The sequence below is a fragment of the Typopeltis vanoorti genome, chromosome 3, assembly GCF_054136105.1.
Source record: "Typopeltis vanoorti isolate ZY-2024b chromosome 3, IOZ_Tvanoo_1.0, whole genome shotgun sequence".
NCBI lineage: Eukaryota > Metazoa > Arthropoda > Arachnida > Uropygi > Thelyphonidae > Typopeltis > Typopeltis vanoorti.
In genome coordinates, this window is record NC_143551.1 from 112,665,204 (window position 1) to 112,689,658 (window position 24,455).

Genomic DNA, 24,455 nt, shown 5'->3' on the forward strand with positions numbered 1-24,455 from the left:
AGGCTATGGAAGTGATGTGCTAGTGCTAAATAGACAGGCTAGGCATAAAAGCCAATCTAGAGAGAAAAAGTGAGTGGAGATCAGAATATTAGCAATGAAGAGGGGAGGGGGATGTAGCAAGACCTTTCTTCCATAAATAAATGGGATTGCCTTTTGGTAGCACTGAAATTCATTAATTTTCTTCACTTCATTGGAATATCAGTGTTTAAGACATTGGTTATGGTGCTTAGAAGCTTTAATCATTTGAGCCCTATAAGGTTTCTCAAAAGAATATTGCATATTATCATCAGCAAACAATGAACAGGATTTGATGTTAGCGAAATGATATAAAAAGAAGAGTGTCGATAAAAGCACATAGTCCTGGAATATCCTGAGTGATAGAGAACCGTGATGAGATGGAAACAATCCACCATGACAGACTAAGAATGACTAGACAGGAACGGGTGATGCAACCACAAAGGACAGGAATTATGATACCTGTAAGCCAGACTCGATCAAATGCCTTGGAAATATCAAGAGCAGTCACATGTGTTACTGCACCAAAATTTTCCATGGCTTGTGTCCAAAAGTGAGTAAGGTATGCTAAGAAGTGTGCTGTGGAGCAAGAGTTGAAGTGATTGAGTAAAGAGCTTAGGTAGTGAGAGATCTGTTTGATATCTAATTTCTTTATCTTTTTTTTATGGATAGGGGATGATTAAAACTTGCTTCCATGTTGTTGGATACATGCCAGATAAGTCGACTGCTATAGATGATACAGGATGGGTGTTAATTCTGAAACAAGTTTTAAGTACAACTGGAGATATAAGTTTAGTGGAGGACCATGTAACTTGTTAGTGTAATCTATGTTAAGAGATTACACTAAATCTATCATCATTCCTTATATCTGGGACACATCTGAAAACTCACAAAAATCCTAAAAAAATTCAATCTGACTACCTGTTACAAATCACATAAGAAATTGGCATCCCTTATCCACTCCACAAAAGACCAACCACTTCCTCAAGACCTACCTGGAGTATACCAGGTCCCTTACAGATGTAAACTGTCCTACTATGGCCAAACAGGCAGGACAACTAATATCAGGATATCCGAATACAAAGACTACATCCAGTTTCACCAATACAGCCACTCAGGACTTGCAGACCATGAACTAGATATCCACCACAGAATACGTTGAAAGAAAGCCACTTTACTACACCGTAGCAAATATAAATATGAAAAATTGTTCCTGGAATCAGCCTCAGCTCTAAAAAACTTCCCAAATCTCAACAAATTTGGGTGCATGAGACTGCCCCCAAAATTTGGGAAGCATACATCCTTAGAGCATCAGCCAAGACAACCCCATTCAGCCTGCTAGGGGCACCTCTAGGACTCTAAGACCAACGCCAGTTGCCTTCTTCAGCTCCATTTGCTCGTTGTTAGTGCCTGCATGCACATATCATAATTTTATGTTCTCAGAAGATAGCAATGTAATATTGCTGAAATATTGGAAGGTACTGATTAAAGTTTTTTAATTAATATTTTAGTATATGTTGTCATTTCCTGAAAAATTTAAAGTCATGCGTAACCAATGTTTAAGTTTATCTACAAGAAGAATGTAACATTAGTATTGAGAATGAGGATTTTTCAGATGTCCCTCTGACAAAAGAATATGAGGAGGCATGTGGTGAGTTGATAGTAAAGTGAAAGACAATTTTTCTTAGTCATCTATGTAAAAGTTGGAAAAGACTGATATCAAATGGTCATCTTTATATTTAGGTTATGTTACCACAGTATCACCTTGACATGAGAGGTAGAAGCATGGAAAGACATGTTATTATTATTATTATTATACAGACACCTAAATGGAATTCAAAGACTCATCACAAGAGACCCAATCTATCATACCTCTCTTTGAACCCATTAACAGGAAAAAGTACTCACAATTGACCGTGACAACCAATTCCATTCATTCACCACTCTCCAAGCAAAAAATCTAGTCCTCACATCTCTACTGACCACAGCCTTACTCAACTTCCAGGGATGACCCCTTGTTCTGGTCTCACAAGTCAAATGCCGAAACATATCCCCTGCATCTATCCTATAAAACCCTTTAAGCAACTTAAATGTTTCTATCAAATCCCCTCAAAACCAGTCTGGATAGGTGGTCTTTCCCAGAATGCATAGCATTATACATGTCCATAAGGATATACACATTGCATTATGGGATACTAAGGCAATTGGTGTGAAGTCATTAGTCTCTATATACAAGGAGCCCAGTCGTGAAGTGACTTCACATGCAAACTTTGAAACCAAGAATATAACTTCTTGGCATTTTCAAATTCGAGTTATGTCCATTAAAGTCACCCATTAGGAGAATGGGCTGAGGCAGTTCCATCATGAGATTATTGAGTTCCTTTTCACTTAATTCAGAACCTGGTGATAAATATATTGAGCAGGTTTGCCTTGAGAGCATTTTGAGTCTCTGGGAAGGGTGCTCAGGTGACCATCTCTATGGATCAGGATGTACCTCATACCTATCACTCATTGATCTTTCAGCTCTGAACATATCTCCTTATCAGGGACACCTAGGAGATCCCATTCTGAGATCACTCGCCTACAGGGATTGAATGTTTTATGGGGGTTTAACTGTAATCAGTATTCCACTCATTGATGTTACTCTGAAAATTTTTTCAGAATGTTACTGACATGATTCTTCTACAAGGACATTGCCTGAACATAGTTTCTTAAGTGTTTTGGGAGAACCAGTCTTAAACCCTTCTGAATGAAGAAGGGTGATATTTTCCCCATTGGCTTTTCACCTGTTGCACAGATGATTAGAAAAAATGGTACATTTATACTTGTCTTTTGTTTCTTACTTCTGCTAGAAAGGTATACTATCATTACTTGATTGGGACTTTGTTAGCCCCCCCCCCCCCGAAACAATTGAGGATGAAGGATTCATGCCCAAGTGTTTTTTTTTTTTTTTTTTTTTTTTTCCCAGCACCAGAGCTCCCCACCTACCATGGAGCCACACATGGACATCCACCATCTGGCAAGCAATGACTGCAGTCAAGAGTGGAATGCCAGGATTACCCCAGATGCTTTACAAGCAGCACAGCAAAAAAAAAGAGGCCTGGACAGGTCTTGCCTGTACGGGCCATCCATAATAGCTATTTTGTGAAAGCAGAGGCCAAAGTAGTGCTAAAAACTAGAACTATTAGAGGCATCACTGCCTCTAATAGTTCTAGCTTCCCTGACTTTGCACTTCCACACATTCAGTGAAGAATACTTTCTTGAGGCACATAACTTTAAATAAATTTAAGGATAATCCATTGGCCTTATATAAGCCCCAAGATCTACAAAACTGCACTCCATTCCTTTTGCACAAACTATTATTATTATTATCATCATCCAAGACCCATGATGTCAGACTCATCTATGAGTTCCCTTTGTCGTACACACAGCTCATCACACCATGCCTTGCAACACATTCAAATTCTCTGCGGACACCACACACTCAGGCAATGCATTCCCATCATTCACAACTCTCCATGCAAAAAACCTGCTTCTCATACTCCTTAAACAACTTCCAGAGATGACCTCTTGTTCTCCTCTCATTTTATGAAAAACCTCTTCAATCTTAATCCTATTATCAACTTGTATAATTGTAAATGTAAAATACGAATACCACATCATATCACTCATCTTCCTCTAATTTACTAGACTGGAAATTGCATCTTCTCACAAAAGACCATCAGCTAAATAGCCATCCCTTTAGCAGTTTAAGATCCTGTTTTTTTGCACTCAGTCTGTTCTGTGTTTGCCCTCTTATTGGTGTGTCTACATGTCTATGCACTTATGAAAATTCTTTGATGACTATAGCAACATTTGGTCTAATAATAACTAAATAATCTTAATTATTATCCCTAGACATCAGTTTCTTCCTCTAAATAAAAACATTAGTTATAATCAATGTCTGAGCATCCATGCCAGATTAACCTGTTTGTCAGCTGCAATGTAGAGATTTTATCCATATAGTCAGAGAATGAATATAAAACAGAATCATGGGCTTTTAGATGTAGGAAAAGCAGATCAAAAAGAAAAATAAAATGTGCCCATTGTATCTCATGTCTACTTTGCTACTTTCTTAGCATACTTATGATATGAATGATCTTAGCAATTAACTGGAATGAAGAAATAGTCCTGAAATAAAATTGCACAGATGTGTCTGTTATTTATCATATTTAAGAGCGATCTTAATGGTATTGATATCTGATCATGAAAACTTAAAAAAAGACAAAAATAAACTACAATCATTATGGGAGGATGCACTAAGTATAAATTATTGCTGTTGTATGTTTTATGATAAGATAGTAATACCAGATCATAAAAACCTACAACACAACTCTCTGATCAGGAATCCTTCTGAAAGTATTAATACAGATCAAAAAGTCAATATCTGAAAAATACTTACTTGTACTTTTCTCTGGTGTATAAAGTAAGGTCGAAGATATGAGGGTACACCTAGAATATGATTTTCAATTTCTAGTAAACGACACGTATCATTTTCAATTATTATATTTCCTGAATGTATATGACCTAATAAAAGGGAGAAAAATAGTACTGCCTTCTATATACAATTTTTAACAATCAGTATCAAATAAAGTTTCTGCACAGCAAATTTGGTTAATCATATAGTAATTAGAATTACTAATTTCATCCCAACCACCATAATGATCATCAGCTTCAATTTATGCATTAGGGTTTGTGAAGCTTTATGGAAAATCTGAATAACAAAACTTATTGATGTGCAGAAACTTTATTTGATACTGAAATATGAGAAATGTCCATCATATTTCAGGATTTTGAATTTTATTTGGTAAATGAAATCAAAGTATCAGATTATTTTATGAAAGTAATAATGACACTGGTAGGGCATGCACTCTCTAATCATACATATATACTTCAATAGATGCAGAAACCAACCAATTTTAAAAAACAAATCAGTTATTTTTGTTTGTTTTTTTACTTGAAAGAGGATAATATCATAAAAAACCATAAAAGTAATATTAAGACAGTTCACAAATACTAGTTTTACATGAAAATTTTATCAAAAAAAAATAATAATAAAAAAATTGAAAGTGGCATTCTGTAAACATTAATGAAATCATCAAAAGAAGTGTTTTATAAGGAATAAAATATGTGGTCAAGCAAGCACCTGCCTAATGTGCAACATGTTATTATATGTCTAGCATAAATATGTTAAAAGCAGATACTGCTTTAGAAATCTGCTCATAAGGGGAAATGGATATGTAACAATGCTTTTGGATTTTGGCAAGCCATATGACAGGATTCCACACATGCCAGACATTGTTAAACTCAAAGGAAGAGGTATGCAAAATAGGCTGGTGACATGTGATAATCCAAAAGACAGAGATAATAAATTTAACTTTAATATAGATCATAGATTAGTTAAAAGCACTATTCAAACCATCTTTAACAAAACCAGAAATAAATGGTTTAAGAAAAATGTGATTCAAGAGTAATTCAGAATAAGATTAATGTAAGAAAACTAATCTCAACAAGCAACTAAATATCCACAGAAACAAACATGTACTCTGCAGCCAAATGGAAACTGCAATTAAAGCCCAAGTAAACCTGTTCAAGGGAAATATATTTTACCAAAAATACTGAACTATTAAGAAAACAAAAATTATTGTTCAAGAGTAGAAATAAAATTGAATATGTAAAGAGAGAGAGATCAGAAAGAATATACAGAATACTATCATTACCTTAATATGGCATGAAAAATAATGCTAGCTTAAAAATAGCAAAAGAGAGCAATCAATCAACTAAATGAAAAAGAAGAAATCACAAACAACAGAAACAAATCTTAAAAATAGCAATTAATTTCTATATGAAACTGCACTCTAACTCGAACTTTCAGTGCCACAACATGCATGATAATGGATAACAGTAATTGTCCTAGAGATCAATAGCACAGAAATTGAGAATGTTGTATAGGAGATGAAAAATTGAAAAAAGTCTTGGCAAAGATGAAATAAATGTCCAACTGTTAAAATTCAGAGTAGAAGAATTGTCATGGACTCAAAATTTCGTAGCCTGGTGGATGATGTCAATGCTGAATGCATGCTGTGGTATACTTATCTGGGATAAATAATATCCTTCAACAGACAAGACATGGGAATACAGTCCAGAGCAACAAACATGGAATAATTAGTAGCAATTTTATGGGTGAATGAAAGGTGATTTCATACTTTCTCTTAAAAGGAGCTAATGATTCCATTATATTATTCACATACATATGATGCCCAAACTTGGTCCTAAAAACTTAGAACATGTGAACGAGCAAATGTAAATAAGTATTTTGAGAATTAAAAGAGCACATAAGATAAAAAAAAATTCTTTTGATTCCCAAAAAGAAAGAAGAAGAGGATGATGCAGTGAGATGAGATCACAGGAATATCTACTACTTTGTATATAGAGGCTGATGACTTCATATCACTTGCCTCAATATGTATCCCATAATGCAAAGCACAGTCCCTTTCGGACGTGCATAATGCTATAAGGCCAATCCCATTATGCATAGTATTATGCATGTCTGAAAGGTAGTATGTTTTGCATTATGGCATACATATTAAGGCAAATGATATGAAGTCATTAGCTTTTATATACAAAGTAGTAGCTCAGACATGAATATATTTCACATGCAAAACTTTGTTTTGTGTCCTTGGGAAAAGGATTAAAACCAAGTATAAAATTTCTTGGTATTTTTAACATATAATAAACCCAAGGTAAAAAAATTTCATCAACTTTCTCTCATCCAGAGATTTTTATAAATAAGGTCAAGCACCATTTGCCTACTTGTATATGAGATATGACTTCTGCATTACTTCAACCTGGTATTTCTCTCATGTCTGGCTCCCACTGATGAGGCCTCAACAAAGATCAAAACCAGTCTGGGCAGTGGCCCTTCCCATTATGCATAGCATTATACCCATTAAGGCAAGTGATATGAAGTCAGCCTCTACATACAAAGTAGTAGCTCAGAGGTGAATATATTTCATCACATGCAAACATTGTTCTGCTTCTTTGGGAAAAGGATTAAAACCAAGTATAAAATTTCCCAGTATCTTTAATATATATATATATATATATATATTATAAAAGTTCAAATATAGAAAAAAAATCCTTAGGCAACCAACAATACACATTTTAGGATTACAAAACCTTTCATGGGTGAGAGGCACTTAAAAAAAAAATAATAATGATAACTGGCTATAGGTGTTCAATGAAGCAAAAAGCATGCAGGATTATGGGGTAGACAAATTTAGATATCACAATGTTGAGACAGTTACCACATTAGATAGTTACATTATTGAAGAAAACATTAACTTATAGGAATAAGGAAGTTATCCTCCCACTTAATAAGATTTTAATAAAACTACATTTTGAACATTATGCTCAGATATGGTCATCACTTGGATTCTGAGAAGACGAGGAGACAAGAAAAGTTCTAGCAGCAAATAACTAGGATGATATAAGGCCTATGGAACTGTGCATAAGAGGACAGAACTGAGGGAATGTGATCTTCAAAGTCTGAGTTAAGAGACAGAAGAGAGGAGGATAAGATAGTAGCATAAGAGTTGTATGCAGATCTTACAGTAGAGACAAGCAAGATTTCACAACTTATGCTATGTGGAATCAGATGTAAGAGTCATTCCAGAAACAGAAGATAGTGTTGTTTAGGAAGAATGTGAGATTCAGGTTCTCTCAAGGTGAGCGAGTTCCTTACAAACATTCGCCTTTGATGAATGTTAATAGACTCTCCCTAGAATGAGCCCTAGACTAACCTCTGGTGGAGTTAATAATCAAGTGCACAGTCATATAGAAACTGAACTGAATAACACTAATGAAATAGCATTCAATGTATTATTTTCTCTTACTATAGCAAACACTAATAGTATCACTTATTATAATTACTGATAAGTTCACAGACTCTGTAGTAACAATGGTATTTTAAAAGGTTTTCTATAATAAAATGGATAATATTACTCAGTGCACTCATATGAACTAAAGAAGAATTCCGTAAATCAATGTAAACTAGTGTTTTTCAAACTGTCACAACCAATTAGGTGTGTTGTGAAATCAGTTTAGCAGGTGGTGATCAACATTTTTTTAAATGAAATATGATAGAAAGTACTAGAGTTCATCTCAGATTTCATAGTATTAACATGTTTATGGGGATGTTGTCACATTTCATCCTTCAAGAGAGGACTTACTTGATGGTATATCATTACCCTTCCATGTAGAGCGAGTGCATTTTTATAGTTTTATAAAGCATTCTTATATGTTGAATCAGGTCATTTTCATTTCAGATATCTCCAATCTAAACCAATTGTCTCTACACAGTGTATTGGCTTTAATTGTGTCTATACATTCTATTTAGCTATAATCTCATATTTATCTTGCATTTGCAGTATGGTGTCTGTTGGGGAAGGGACATTTCATTTGTGTTCTAAAGGATAAGCATAGCAAGCAAAACTGCTTATTCTGATGAATAAAAATGAATCTTATGTTTTATGGCAAACACACATGTGACATTAAATAAAATATTTCCTAATTCCTGTTTTTGCTGTTTGATTCTTTCTTTCTTTCTTTTTTTTTTTTTGTATTTAAATGTAAATAAAATGCATGTTTCTTTTAGCTCTGCAAGCGCACGCACACACACACACACACGGTTTCATGTTTCCCTGATGGAGAGAGATAACCCTGGAGGTTATGCAACACCAGGGCAACTCAAGGAAAAGGTAGAGTAAGCTACATGTCCCTGGAAGCCTTCCAAAAATCAGTTTATATCTTGGGACCTGATGGGGCCTGTATCAGATTTGATAAGAAGAGATATCACTTTTTGCTAATATAACAGTGTAGTATCAGATCTCTTCAGCTTAATATCTGATATGGGCAACAAGATATCAAACTGATTTTTGGAAGGTGGTGAGGTGCTTAGGGCTTGCTCCACCTTTGTGACGAGTTGCCTGGCATTCTAGGACCTCAACTTCTCAGGGTTTCGCGTCTCATATATATATATATATATATATATATATATATATATATATAGTGTGTGTGTGTGCACGTGCACATGCATGCATGCTTGAGCCGAGATGCAAAATGCATTTTTTTATTATTTTGGATCATAGTTGGAAAAGCGTGAAACACTGCTGTAAACCCCCCCCCCCAGCTTAAAACACCAATATCTTCATGAAAAAAGTAATTTTTTGAATCACAGAGAAGCTACACAAAGAGTATATGAAAAGTGACTGAATGAACTAAATGAAGATTTGTTGCAGTAAATAACTATAAAACTTGGGAATTACCTTTTATTTATGATTGATAATTCCCAATTTATGACATAACATCAGACTTGCTTAAACTATGCATGACAGTTGGAATCAATGTGGAAAGGTTGCCTTAGATTTACATTGTACAACCTGTACCACAAGCTAAATTTTTAATGATATATATATAGTGGCAAGTTAAACTTGAATTTCTTTCTACATGATATGGTTTATGCAGACAAAAAAAAAAGCTTCTCTGTTTATTTTAAACACCTACCATGTGGAAAACATTTATCCTGAAGGAATTTCAAGCCTAAAAGGATTTGATGACCATATATTCTTATTTTATCTGGTTCTAATGATGTGTACATTTTGGGCTTTCCATATTTTTTTAAAAAAGGACCCTTAGGTTTCGTCTGCAAAAAGAATTAATACAATATTAATAAGTAACAATGGAAATTACTCATTAACAAAGGGGAAAGGAAATTAATATAATACAGTAACCTACCATTTATCTGACTTTCGAACAATGACCCTTCGATTAATCAACATTTGCAATGTCAATAACTGACCCTTGCATGTCAACTGACTTCTGGTCAAGCACCATGTAAATGCACTTTGATTATCTGACCCTTCAATTATGAGAATGGCAAATTTCTTTCCTAGTGTAGCTGGGTAAACAATATTTACTGTATTAATGAATAACAACATATTTCTGTATACATACATACACTCAGCAGTTGGATACATCCACCTAACAGTATGACCTTTGATATCTTTGTATACCATAAAAATCAAATCAAACTCATCTCTTTCTACATCTCGTGGAGTTGGCAGATTCCTGCTCACCCGATCCATCAGTATTCAAAACCACCAACTTGTAGTGCATGAACTCCACAAGATGCAGAAAGAGATGAGAGATACTGATATGAATGAAGTTTGATTTTGATTTGATTTCTATGGTACAAAGACATCAAAGGTCATACTGTGCCAAGACAGTTTTACAGCAGTACATATGGCAAATGGTTAGTAGGACAATCACAGACATCCATGCTCTTGGCAGGATTCAAACCTACAGCCTCTTGGCTGGAGAGAAGATATACTAACCACTTAGCTAACCAGGCCAGCTATGAATGAAGACCTGGATAAAAACTATCAAATAATAACTGAGACCCTACTAAATAATACCAAAGGGATTAGTGGAAATAATCAAAAGAAGGATGAAAGAAAACATATTATCAGGTGTCTGATGAAACCCTAAACCTTTTCAGAAAGAGAAGAGAAATGAAAAGAGATCTAGACATGAGAAGTAGAATAGAATTCTTGGAGCTATGTAAATCAATAAGAAAAAGGATGACAAGAAATTGGAAACTTCAGAACAAGGAGAATTAGAATTACGATAGAAAACAATATGAGTCTAAAAGGAGTAAAAAGAGTTGTCCATAGGACAAAATAAATTAATAACCTTTAAAGATGAAAAAATGAAATGGAGTACTAATTAAAGACAAAGAACAGATCATAAGAAGAACAGAGTCCTTGTATGTCAAATTATATGATTCCCAAAATTTAAACTAACATGAAAACAAAAATGTAATATCCCAAATGGAAGAGGAAGAAATATGCCCTGATGTTTTAAAAGTAGTTCAGTATGCAATGGGTAGCATGAGTAGTAGAAAGACACAAGGTGCAGATAAGTAAGCAATAGTTCTGAAAGCAGATTGTGAACCAGTCATGACAATATTAGATAAAATTTACTTTTGCCTAATACAGAAGAGAATACTTAAGAGATGGAATAATGCTATCCTTATTATAGTTTTTAAAAAGAGAGAGACGATATTAAAAATTATCATCCTATCTTTTAAATAATATACAAAATTTTTACAGAAATCATTAGCAACAGAATACAAAACAAACTAGATTTTGCCAACCTCCAAAACAATCAGGATTACAGAGAGAGAGAGAGCTATTGTAAATTAAAGATGCCAAGAGATTATATTCTTGGTTTAATCTTTTATCCAAGTGTAAGCAAACAAAGTTTGTGCCTGAAGTAACTTCAGGACTGGGCAACTCATATATAGATACTAATGACTACATATCAATTGCCTTAGTATCCCATAATGCAAAGCACATAATGTATAATACTACACATTATGAGAATGGTCGCTACCCAGACCGATTTCACTGATGAGACCTTTATTGAGATCTCATCATATTACACAAAAAAATTAGTTCATTACTAACTGCCTATCAATAATTTTCACACCAAATTAATCTGTCATGACTGCAATATTATCAGATCTTATTTGTGTCTTCTAAGGCACATCTCACCGTATCAATCCACACAGGTCTTGAACTTCCTCTGGGTCTTTTTCTTTTCCATTCTGGCAAAAAAAAAACACTTGTTTTGCTAGTCTTTCCTATCCCATTCTGTTTAAGTGGCCATGCCACCTGAGACTAGCTCTGCTAACATATTCCTGAATCAGGATATTTTAGCTAGAACAGCTAACTCTTTAAACAAATTGAAGGTGTAGCAATGAGCTTCCTTCCTGCTTTCAACCCTCCCAATTTTGTGAACTTGAACATGGAATCATTGAATCACTGGCACCTAATTAGGTTTCCCCTCCCCTCAAAGTATGGTTGAGCTATATAGACAATGTCTTTGTCATTTGGCTGCATTGTCCACAGACTAGCTTTTTTACATTTCCTCAATAATATTCATCCTTGAATTTGTTTCATTGTAAAAAAAGAAAGAGGAGCTCTTACCTTCTTGGATACTTCAGTTACAAGGCAAACAGATGGGTCACCTCATATGTTCAGTTTACCATACCCCCCCCCCCTTCATATACACACAGATATCCACATGCCACTTCCCACAACCACCCTGCTCAGAAACTTAGATTTTCAAAACTGTAGTCTCAAGGGCAGAGCAAATTTCATCCCTGAGGCCACTTCTCTACCTGGAACAACAGGCTCTACTCACATCATTCCAACAAATAAAAAATAAAAATAAAAAAACCCTCATTACACTCCTAAAAAAAAAAAAAAAAAAAGAACAAATCCCCCTCCATCTTCAAACCAGTATATCCACACAGTATATCTTTACCCTACATCAAAGGACAACAGATAAACTGGCTCTCCTTCTGAAATAACAAGAATACAACTGTATACAAACTTCTAATCTAAACAAAATTTCTACCTGCCTAAGACAAATTAAGGATTACCAAGACCCTCTCACCTTCCCAGGTGTCTACAACATACCCTGCCAGTGTAGAACTCAATATATTGGACAGATAGGAAAAACTACTTTGGTCAGGAAAAAAGAATGTAAAAAATACATCTGGAATGGAGAACAAAAAAGCAAACTATCTCAACATGCCTTAGAGAAACACCACTTCATAAGATGGGAGAAAGCTAGGCTACGTTACAAATCCCAATTTAAACAGGCAAGACTATTCCTGGAAGAAGCAGAAATTCTATAGAACCCAGTTAACTGTTGGCTGCATGTCAGATTTTGGCACACTGCCCTATCTAACCATCAGCATTAACAAGAATCACAAAGAGAATGGCACTGTCACCCTCATGCATATGACTGTTCTTGTTATCCAGGTCATTTTAGTTTGTGACTGAGTGTGTGTGTGTAGTGTTAAATTAACTCTGATAATGCTAGCTTAAACTAATGAAATGTTAGCTGTAAATAATTAATTTAGCTAGTAAATTATTTATTTATATCCCAGTGTTTACGTAGCTTTGTGTTCCAGAAACTTCAACATGAATAACAGCAACAACTATGGAAATTTAAACATTGATTTAGCATTGAATATTATAGCTACTTCTTTTCCCTTTATCATTATTGGTTGAAGATAACATCTTGTATTTGTTACTCATTTGCCTTTTCTCAAATCTTAGTTATAATACCATAATTTTAAATTATTTCACTTATTACACTTATGTTGCTGCTTTGAATTCAGGTATGTAGCACTAGTTTGAAAATACTCTGGGACATGTTTGTCTATATCTGAAAACATCTGAACCTGCTGGTTTACATCAAGGAATACTGTAACAGATTTTCACTCTGTTATAATTATATCTGTTATATATCTTCCTCTGGTATTTTTCCTGCTATCTCAGCATCACACATCTGTTTTGCCAATCTTTCTTCTCTGATATCACCACCACAGCTTAGTTCTAGATATAAGGTAGGTTCCAAACGTTTCCAGCCTGATATACAAAATTTGCACCAATTTTAAAATGTAGTGCATGACAGATAGCACCATCTAAGGAGAACTTAGTGTACCAGTTTCAACTCTCTATGTGTCATTCAGTTGGAGAGACTCGTTTCACTAATACATGACACGCTAAGTGGCAGCAATGTTAAAGATTGAGTACCATGCTTGATAAAGTTTTTCACCAAAGAAGGGCTTTCTCCAAGTGCTATCAAACAGATATTAGATGGTGTTTATGGGGAAGCTTCTCCTTCATATTCTACCATGAAGGAATGGGCTAAATAGTTTCACCTAGGAAGAGAGAGTATCGAAGATGATCCTCGTGATGGTTGACCTGTGGAAGTGATGACTGAAAAAAATGTCTCTCTTGTTGAGGAAGAAATGCTCAATGACAGACGGCTGAAGTTCAAAGAAATCTCAGAAAGGTTGGGGCTTTCTATAACAACTGTCTTTTGCATCATTCATGAGAAGCTTCACTTAACAAAGGTCAGTGCAAGGTGGATGCCCTGACTTCTCTCTTCAATTCAGAAGGAGCATCGTGTGACTTGTTTCAGCAAGTTTTTAGAGCTTTGTCAAGGGAATCAGAGAAAAGTGCTGGAATCCATTGTCACCAGGATGAAACCATGGTCCTTTATTATGATCCTATTTTCAAAAGGGAATCCATGGAGTGGTGCACCAAGAAAGGCCAAGGTCACTTAGTCAACCAAGAGTGACAAATTGGGGGAATTCTCTTGATGGACTTCATGGAAAGGAATACCATTGTGAATGCAGAATATTATGTTTTACTCCTGCACCAACTGCTCGACACCATAAAGGAGAAGTTGAAAGTTTATTTTTCACTTGGTTAGAGTATAATAAAATTAGTTTAATCCTTTATCCAAGTGTGAGCAAACAAAGTTTGCGCCTGAAAGTATCTTCAGGACTGGGGTAAGGTGGTACAACACCACGGCAACTCGTTGCAAAGGTGGAGCAAGTTACTATCACTCCTATCTCAGTATCTCCCATAATGCAAAACACATCTCCTTGCAGATATGTCTGATGTTATGCATTAAGGGAAGGGCCACTATCCAGACTAGTTTCGACCTTTATTGAGGTCTCTTCAGTGGGAGCCAGGCCCAAGTGGAGATACCAGGCAGAAGCATTAGCAGGTCATCTCTACCTATAGGAGTTGCCAAATGGTGTGCCACCCTTTTTTAATAAATTACTCTGGATTTAGAGAAAGATGTTGAAAGTTTATTTTTCACTTGGTTAGAGTATAATAAAATTAGTTTAATCCTTTATCCAAGTGTGAGCAAACAAAGTTTGCACCTGAAAGTATCTTCAGGACTGGGGTAAGGTGGTATACTAAAATTAGTTTAATCCTTTATCCAAGTGTGAGCAAACAAAGTTTGCACCTGAAAGTATCTTCAGGACTGGGGTAAGGTGGTATAATAAAATTAGTTTAATCCTTTATCCAAGTGTGAGCAAACAAAGTTTGCTCACACTTGGATAAAGGATTAAACTAATTTTATTATACCATAAAGGAGAAGAGATGAGGAATACTGATCAATAGTGTTCCTACTTCACGACAATGCTCCAGTCCATACAGCTATTGCTGAGACTGCTGCAGTGAAGGACTATGGCTTTCAGGAGATTGAACACCTACTCCACTGCCCAGATCTAGCACCCAGTGACTACTACCTCTTTTCAAAACTGAAGAAAGATCTTCAAGGAAGAAAATGTGCAGATGAGAATGAGGTGAAAGATGCAATTTTAAGTCATTTTGCATACAGACTAATTTTTCAAGAGCACAGAAATGTTAATTCAAAGATGTGAAAAGTGTGTTGAAGTAAAGGGAGATTATGCTGAAAAGTGACACAGTTGTTTTCTTTCCAGCACCTCTAAAAGTTAGTCAGGCCAGAAACTTATGGAACCACCCTCATACATACATGAGTGTGGTTCCATGTTTCTGAATGCTAATAACAAACTTTCTGATAGTCATTTTTAAAGAGTCTGCCAGCGATGTGACTCACTCCCCAAAATTTCCTCAGAATGTTTTTTTGTGGCTTTTCTGGTCAATTAATATTCTATACCTAACTTAACTTTCAGATCCTTGTGTTAAAATTAGATTAAACAATGTGTTACACTGTTAGTTTTAAATATATAGTTATCAGAATTAGAACAAAGAAAAAATATAGTTATCAGAATGCCCACCATAAAATTGATTATTCTGTTATTTTCACTTAAAATTGTGCCTAAATATCTGAAATTTTACTGCTTCTGCAAATATGTTCTCCACTGAGAATAAAGGTGATGTTTTTCAGGTTCTTCTACCTATATATGTTGTACATTTTCATGCCAAATTTGTTATAGCAGTTATTCAATTTACTTAAAGTATCCTGAAGACTAGCAGCAGTGAGTCTATCTACAAGTGTAAGAATAACATCACTTGAATAAAGGGTTGAATTTTAGGTCCAATTCTAATATCTGATTACTAACTTCGTTATAAGAGGATCCATACAGTCAATGAATAACAGAAAAGATAGCATGTCTAATACATGATTTTACATCAACCTATTTTCCTTTACACTGTTAATTCTAATTACTGCTTTACAACTTAAATGAAAAACATATATATTGATCTGTAATATAATCCTCTTCTCTTGACAACTCACCTGATATATCTTTTTCAGATATGCAAAAAAAAGAAAACTTAAATATAGACCCTTGTTATATTCCTTGAATTGTTATTATTTCTCAACTACAATGGGCTCACACTACAGAGTTGGTTAGGGCTTTTCAGAAGCTTGCTATAGTGAATGAGTTTGTTATAATGTTTCCAATAGTAAGTTCAACTGTATTGCTCATGAAGTAAACATCTGGTGTTGACCAACTCTATTTTTCCTAAACCCAACTTGTTTTTCCCAAATTTTTTTTTCCACATTATTCATAGCCTCTTCTCATATTTAAGAAGAGGGTATGAAAAATGTGGAAGAGAAATTCCTGCATAAACCTCATCAGGAAAATTATTCATAATTCTTACATTTGGTTTTATTCCATTCTTTTGATAGGTACCGTGAGTGCTTTCCAAACATATGAAATTGGATCTTCCAACCAGGACTTCCCGAACCTGGATTTGAATCCTGTGTACAAGGCGAAGAACAACCTTTATCAGGCCTTTTCAAATGAAATGAATTACTCAATATCATATGCCAATAGGGTTTTTTTTACCCCACAAAAGAGACAAACCAGCCTGAGAATACACAAAATTCAAAATTTAGAAACCACAAAAAAAAAAAAGTTATATTTGTTAGATTTTAAATCATTGAAGTATTAAAAGATCAACAATCTGAAAAGTTTAACTAAAAACCGAGGCAAAAAATCATGAAGATGTTATAGACCACTCAGGATGAATATTATAAAGAACTAATGATCAAGTTATAATAAGGGCTGTGATATACCATTGGGAGTTCGCTTCATTTGTTCACATCCAAATTTATTTCTGAAAATTTGGATGCAATGAATGATAAGTACAGTCAATCACTCCACTAACACATCCTGGAAATGAGCAATGATATCTGGTAAAATGGAATGTTAGTATGATGGGAGACTACTGTATGTGTGTGTGTGTGAGTGAGTGAGAGAGAGACAGACACCCAAAGGTACTATTATAACAGGAAATGAAGTACTTGTTAGCATTTTAAATTTGTATTTTTAACATTTTTTTAATGTTCTTACTTATTATAAATGCAAAAAAAAAAAAAAAATAAATAAAATAAATAAATAAAATAAAAAATTAAAGTATTTAAAAATTTGGTTCTTCCTATTAACTTTAAAAAATACAATTTTTTTTTCCCAATAAACAATTATGCATCATCATCAATTCCTGATATGTAGCGCCCCCCCCCCCCAAGGGGTGTTCAGGTTACTATGACAGCACTACATGATTAAGTTTATTTATTATTAATCTCCTATCAACAATTTTCCTCCAAATCAATTTATTACTTGTCTTCTAAATGTTGAGTTGAAGCTTGTTCCAGTAGCTGACTTTTCACTGTTCACCCTAGTTCGTTCCCTCATAAAAACAGCGGAGGGGGCCTTGTTTAACCAGACGACACCCCCAGATGGTATGAAATCCCATCACGTTGTACCATCTTATGTATTTGTGGTTTAAGCCAATAGAGTACAATTTGGTACACTTGGTCCCAAACTGCCAGCCCATTGTTCATTCAGCACCCAGTAGATACCTACTAATGGGGTGCATCACGTGAAGATGAGGACTGGATATTAGGTCAGAAGCTCCAGTCAGTTATCTTCATTCCTGAAAGGCGATGTGGAGGTCTCCTCCCAGTTATTTGGTTTTGACCCTGACACAATCCTTAAACAATTATGCTTTACAAAAAAAAAAAGTATTCATTAAATAATTCAAATATTAGCTGTTTGGCATATTTGCAAAGAACCCAAATGTGCATGGTGAGTGTGTGTGTGTGTGGGGGTCCATTTTTTAAATTCTACATTTAAAATATACAGAATCAACCTGCTTTGATAATATTTACAAACTTCTTGATCAGTATTAACAGGATGTATTACATCAGTAAAAATTCACTCCTAATTGGAACAGCCCTTTTATTTCAGTAAAAGTTCTTCAAGTAAGTGGTTCTCAACCTTTTATGCTTCATGTACTCCTCCCTGGAAATGTGTATGTAAATTGCATATCCCTTGTATAGATAGATAAAACTATAGTTATAGTATAACAATGGGAATAAAATAAAACACACACATTAAATTTTGTATTCATAAATTGCATATATCGATAAACACAAAGAGTGATGAACAATTTTAATTTAACAAACGTGTATAGACATGAACTATTACAGCACTGCACTTCATCACTGAGTTCTCAGAAATTAATCAGTATGTATCAGTGTTGCCAATTTAGCGACTTTGTTACTATATCTAGCAACTTTTTGGCTATCATGGTGTACCCCCAAAAATTTTACTATGTACCCCAAGGGGTACGCGTACCACATGTTGAGAATCCCTACTTCAAGTCATTGATGAGAATCAAACCTTAGGTCTGTTCCTTTGTATAGAAGTGTCAGTGTCATGTCATCCTATCAACTGCAATACAAGCTGCTTATACACTGTTGGGAAAGAAGTCGACAGACACCCTCATGGACAAGATGCATCATGCCATGTAACAAGTTATGTGTTTGTAGCTGGTATAAATTGGAGGAATATAATGCTCCCCAAGTCAGCACAACTGAGTCTAGGTGAAATGACTGTGAGAAGGGAACTGGGATGAAAGAGACATTATGATAGGCCTGCCGTGCTGAAGGCCTATCTGTTCAGCAAAATGTTGATAAATTAGACCATCCCCGGTCAACAATCAGTGATACCATACTGCGATGGAAGTGCAGGGAGTCAACTGCAAGTGGACAACCCACCACACTCACTGAACGAGACTAGAGCGCTACAAAGGATCATATGTAAAAACCGTCATTCATTGGCTGAGACATTAAATGCAGAGTTCTAATCATCAACTGGAACACAAATCTGCACAACAACAGTCAGTAGCAAGGCTCACATCATGGGTTTGATGGTAGGACTGCAATATGCAAGTCCCACATTGTCTGAACCAATATGCAGCGTTGTCTTCAGTGGTGCAAAGAGCATGTACAGTGGAATATGAAAGCTCCAACAGCTAAGAGGCATTCATCTGGTGGATGCCCAGTGAATGTCTCTTACCAGAGTGCATAACCCCAACTATGAATTCGGAGGTGGCAGTTTGATGTATGGTTCTGTTTTTCCTGGTTTCGCCTTGGACCACTGTCTGTGGTGGCATGAACATTGAACTCTGAGCGGTATCTGAACATTCTGGACAATGCAATGCTTCCTACTTTGTGGCATTTCTATGGAATTGACTACTATCTCTTTCTCCTACTGTAACTGCATAGTTTGTGGACATGAAAAAATTGCCACACTTGACTAGCCTCCACAAAGCCCTGATCTCAACCCTGAACATCTGTGGGATGAAAACTGAACAATGGGTTTGGTCAAGGGATGTCTGCCAAACAACAGTCCAGTACTCGTTACATACTTGCAAGAAGAATGGTTCAAAATTCCCATTGATTGCTATTGAAATGAATGTATTGGGGAATGTATTTCCCCAATACATTCCTCGATGTATGTCAGATCAGAACAAATAAGTTAGGAATGTCAAATACAACTGCACAAGTTTCTCCAGATCTTTCCACAACACATGACAAGATTGGGATGAAGTAGGTCAGAGATTACCAAAGTGTGGATCGTGAGCTGATTTTGGATGGATTACGTTAAATATTAAAATGTGAGAGTAGTTTACATGTTCATTAGAAGAGTTTTACTCATCAAGAATCGTCAGATGAACAATTCAAAGTTGATTCAATTAAAGATCACAAGAGAATTACTATTTCTGTCTAGTTTCTCTCAATCAACTCTCGACAGCAATTACACTTTGTTATTGTGCATAGCTCAAAAAAGCAGGTGAGCAGACAACATGTCGTGACGTACTTGGTATAGCTGCATGCTGTCACAGGTTAAAATAACAGACACACTGATGCAAACTGTTTGAAACTGCAAATAAAATGTATTTTCTTAATTTAATAATTAGTGTGTTATGTAATAATAAGTGTTTCTCTTATTATTTTTTAATATTTACCGTAGTAATGAACGAGTGGTTGATAAGGAATCTGGTGAAAATGCAAGTCGCTGAAAAGAAACCAAAAAGAAGAATCTGCTGCAGACGAAATGAACAATCAAAGAAAAATTGATGAAAATCCTTCAACAAGTTTTCAGTTATCAAAACAACGAAAAGTAGTAAGAAAATATGATTCCAACTACTTAAAATTTGGATTTATGTGGAATGGTGACAAAGGAAATCCACATCCGCAGTGTGTTATTGTGTTATTTGATGTAAAAATTCTCACAAATGAGAGTATGTGACCAAACAAATTACTTCGACATATTGAGACAAAGCATGTAGATTTGAAAAACAAACCGCTTCATTTTTTGAAAGTAAACTAAAAGAATTGAATACTTCAAAAAATACATTTTCTCATTTCACCAGTGTTAATGAAAAAGCTATGCATGCCTCATACCTCATCAGTTTGCAAATTGCACAATCTGGTAAGCCTCACACCATTGGTAAGTCATTAGTACTCCCAGTGATAAAAGATGCTGTTGGAGATATGTTTGGTGACAAGAGCTTGAAAGAGGTTTCTACTTTCCAATAACATGGTTGCCCGCAGAATCGATGAAATATCCGAGTGGATAGAAGATCAGCTTATCAACAGAGTTAAGGTGAGTAATTTTTTTTTCTCTGCAACTGGATCAGTAAACAGATATACAAGGTTTGTCCCAAATGATTGATTTTATCCATTTTATGTGGAACAATGAGCTGCATGAAGATATACTATTTTGTAAACCAATTATTTGGTTTACAAAATAGCGAGGAAATTTTCCGAACTCTTGACATTTATGTAAAATCGAAGGCATTGCACTGGATGAACTGTGTTGGTATATGTACAGATAACGCACAGGCAATGTGTTGTAAAAATAGTGGTATTGTGAAATGCGTTCTAAGTCCAAATGCATCATTGACTCACCTTAGTCTTTATAGATAAGCATTGGTATCTAAAACTACGTCAGACAATTTGACGATTTAAACACTGCCGTGAAATTCATAAATTTCATCAAGAGTAAACCATTACAGTCACGCTTATTTGAAAAAACTGTATGAAGAGATGGGAAGTTTCCATAAATCTCTTCTTTTACATACTGAAGTACGTTGGCTGTTGAGGGACAAAGTGCTAACAAGACTTGTTGAACTCTGTGAAGAAGTTGCAATGTTTCTGGATGGACAAAACGATTATGCAAAATCTTTGCATGATGAGAAGTTTGTTCTGAAGCTCACTTATTTGGCAGATATATTTTCGAAATTAAATGAACTAAATTTATACTTACAAGGAACAGACAAAAATGATATATTTGCGATACATGATAAAATTCAAGGTTTTACCAAAAAACTTTATTTATGGGAAAAAAAATATTAAAGAATGAAAGTAAGATTGTTTCAAGACATTCAAAACTTTTATCATTAAAAATGAAGTGACACCAACTGATTAAGAAGCCTCTAGACTTCTTAATCTCTGTAATACTTGCACATCTAGACTCATTGAAAGAAAGTTTTGATTATTATTTCACTGAAGAAATGAAAAATTGTGAGAAAATCACCTGGATTGTGAATCCATTTTGGAGTGATGATGTGGCTACTGGTATACCTATGAAGGCAGACAAAGAACTAATTGATTTGTCCAAAGACATTTTGTTGAAAATGAATTTTGATCATAAAAAATTGATACGGTTTTAGCTGTCAGTTCAAAACATATCCAACTCTTTCTACTGCAGCTTTAAGAGTGCTGATTCCTTTTACTACTTCGCACATCTGTGAAATTTGATTTTCAGCAATAATAGGAATTAAAAACAAATTCCAAAATAAACTTCAATTATCAAACACCTTGTGTCTGAAAATAACACATCAATGTGGATATCAAAGATATCAGCAAAAACAGAAAACAACATGGGGACACATTATGTACGTGATTAATAAATTTATATATTAATTGTGTTCAATAAAAAAAAAATGTTAAAGTAGTAAAGCGATATTTTTTATTCAACCCCACCCCCTCCTTTTAAAATATGCATTACAAGCAAGTGGGTCGTGAAAAATTACCAGTTTCAAAAGTGGGTATCGACTCATAAAAGTCTGGGAAGCCCTGGGCTAGGTGATTTGCTGCACATCGAGAATAGTGGAAGTCATGATCAGCCACCTGGTGCTGAAGAAGTTGATTGTTAATGACCTTTTTTCATTATTTCTGTTAGGGATGAGAGGTGAGGGAAATGGATCAAGTCTGACTGAAGAGTTTATCTCAATTTTGTTCAAATGGGTTGAATATAGACTTGCTCCAATGATACACATAATGCCATAATGCGCCAGCTGAGTATGAAATACAAGAGGTTATATATAGAATGGATGAGGTTTACAAAGATTTTTTTTTTATTAGTCATTGCAAAAAATTCAAAACTTGTCCTAACTAGATTCCTCCACATGCAACTAGTGGCTTTTTTCCCAGGTGTATATAGAGTACCATGCTCAAGTGGCTTGGCCTACACAGGGCAGTCAAGCCATGGTTTGGAGATAATAAAGAAGGAACATGGTGGGGACACTGAGCACAAAAAGAAAGGAAAGATCTGATCTGGCCCACAATACTTCAACTACAGTTAACAGATATTTCCACCTATGCCTTATTTAGAAGAAAAATTTTTCTATAGACTTCTCAAAGCATCTGTAACAGTTATCCATGCACATGGGTCTCTTAACAGAAACCAAAGAATTTATTGAATGACATCTGCAAATCTCTGATTAGATCTTTTAATAGCGTGTCAGATTTCAATTTTTCCACAAATTATCTTCTATCATTATCAAGTAACAGCCAACACATATCAAGTGTTTCTGCATTCTAGTTAGGAGGAATTTATTCCTGCAATGATTTTTAAACAACTCTGTAGTTAACTATTTTTGTGCTTTTATAAATCCTGAAGAAACCACTAGTTGGGTGTGAGTGAAACTAGTTGGCACAAGTTTTTCAAGTTTTTGCAATGACTAATAAAAAAATATAAAAAATTCTTTGTAATCCTCATTTATTTTAGTTGCAAAACACTCAATTCAAAAATACAAAATGGATGTTATTTCTGCAGTAAAACTTTTAAGGAAGTATAGGAGAAATACTATCAGGACTAAATACATTTTCATGTCTAGGTTATTTATTTGAGATCCTTCTGTCTTTCTGACAACAGGCTACAGAGACATACAATGGTAAGTAGGACTGTGGTTGAGGTATATGCTGCCCCCTAAACAAAGCACTGTTTTGCTGCCTTTAAACTCAAGAAAATATGTAAAACTAAAAATAAAAAATGGTGCTTTATTGGCCGAGATACAATTTTGCCACTTTTTGCTGTACTTTCAATTTCCAACTTCTAGGCATTTCCTTAATTGCTTAATGTCTGTACATAATGTCAAGTACTGCCCACTTATGCCCTTATGAAAAATTAAATTAAGGAAGATTTAATATCTTTCAATCTCAGAATCTAAATGCAAGGGTATGAATGGCTCTATTTTAGATCTTTCTAAATAACTAGAGCTTAAATAGTCAAATAAAAATTATCCAAAGCAAAGAAATATTTTTCTATTTCTTAGTAGGTGTTACAATGGCCATGCTAATATGTAATATGATATAGTCATGTATAGTCATGTATGCAGGATATGAAGGGAAGAATGATATCAAGAAGTCAGCTTTGTCTTTAGTTGATGTTAGATAATATTTGGATGAAAAAGAGATGCGTAATCAAGATTTAATAAGACTCGGTTTCCTGTAAAGCATTGTGTCTTAATACCATCTTGTATTTATTAAACTTCATGTTAATGTCAATGAATGATTAAAAGTAGAAAATTACCTTGTATGTGTGTATAATTTATATGCTGAAACTCTGTACATAATGTCAAGTACTGCCCACTTATGCCCTTATGAAAAATTAAATTAAGGAAGATTTAATATCTTTCAATCTCAGAATCTAAATGCAAGGGTATGAATGGCTCTATTTTAGATCTTTCTAAATAACTAGAGCTTAAATAGTCAAATAAAAATTATCCAAAGCAAAGAAATATTTTTCTTATACTTACTAAATGTATTATTATTAAAGGGCACCTCCATGGACACATTAACAGACAAAGCACTCATAACTCACACTCTGGCAACTCATTCCGCTCATTCACAACTAACTCTCCAAGGAAAAGTTCTAGTCTCTAGACTTT

At 34.7% G+C, this 24,455-nt stretch overlaps 1 protein-coding gene and 1 pseudogene across 3 annotated transcripts in view; one reads left to right on the forward strand and one right to left on the reverse strand.

The window, feature by feature from the left end:
• Nucleotides 1–24,455, reverse strand: part of LOC150108473 (PX domain-containing protein kinase-like protein) — a 307,545-nt gene that overhangs the window by 148,347 nt on the left and 134,743 nt on the right. For 2 of the 3 annotated variants that reach the window (XR_016548134.1, XM_090390803.1), the window contains exons 8-9: nucleotides 9,619–9,757; nucleotides 4,457–4,581 (exon numbers count right to left, since the gene is read on the reverse strand). Coding sequence is in view for 2 of the 3 variants with exons in the window: in XM_090390803.1 (XP_090246929.1) it covers nucleotides 4,457–4,581; nucleotides 9,619–9,757 (264 nt within the window). In the remaining variant the exon portion in view is untranslated. The remainder of the gene's footprint in view (nucleotides 1–4,456; nucleotides 4,582–9,618; nucleotides 9,758–24,455) is intronic. The other variant, XM_090390804.1, reaches the window with a different exon arrangement.
• LOC150108474 (U2 spliceosomal RNA) lies at nucleotides 8,907–9,066 on the forward strand (annotated as a pseudogene).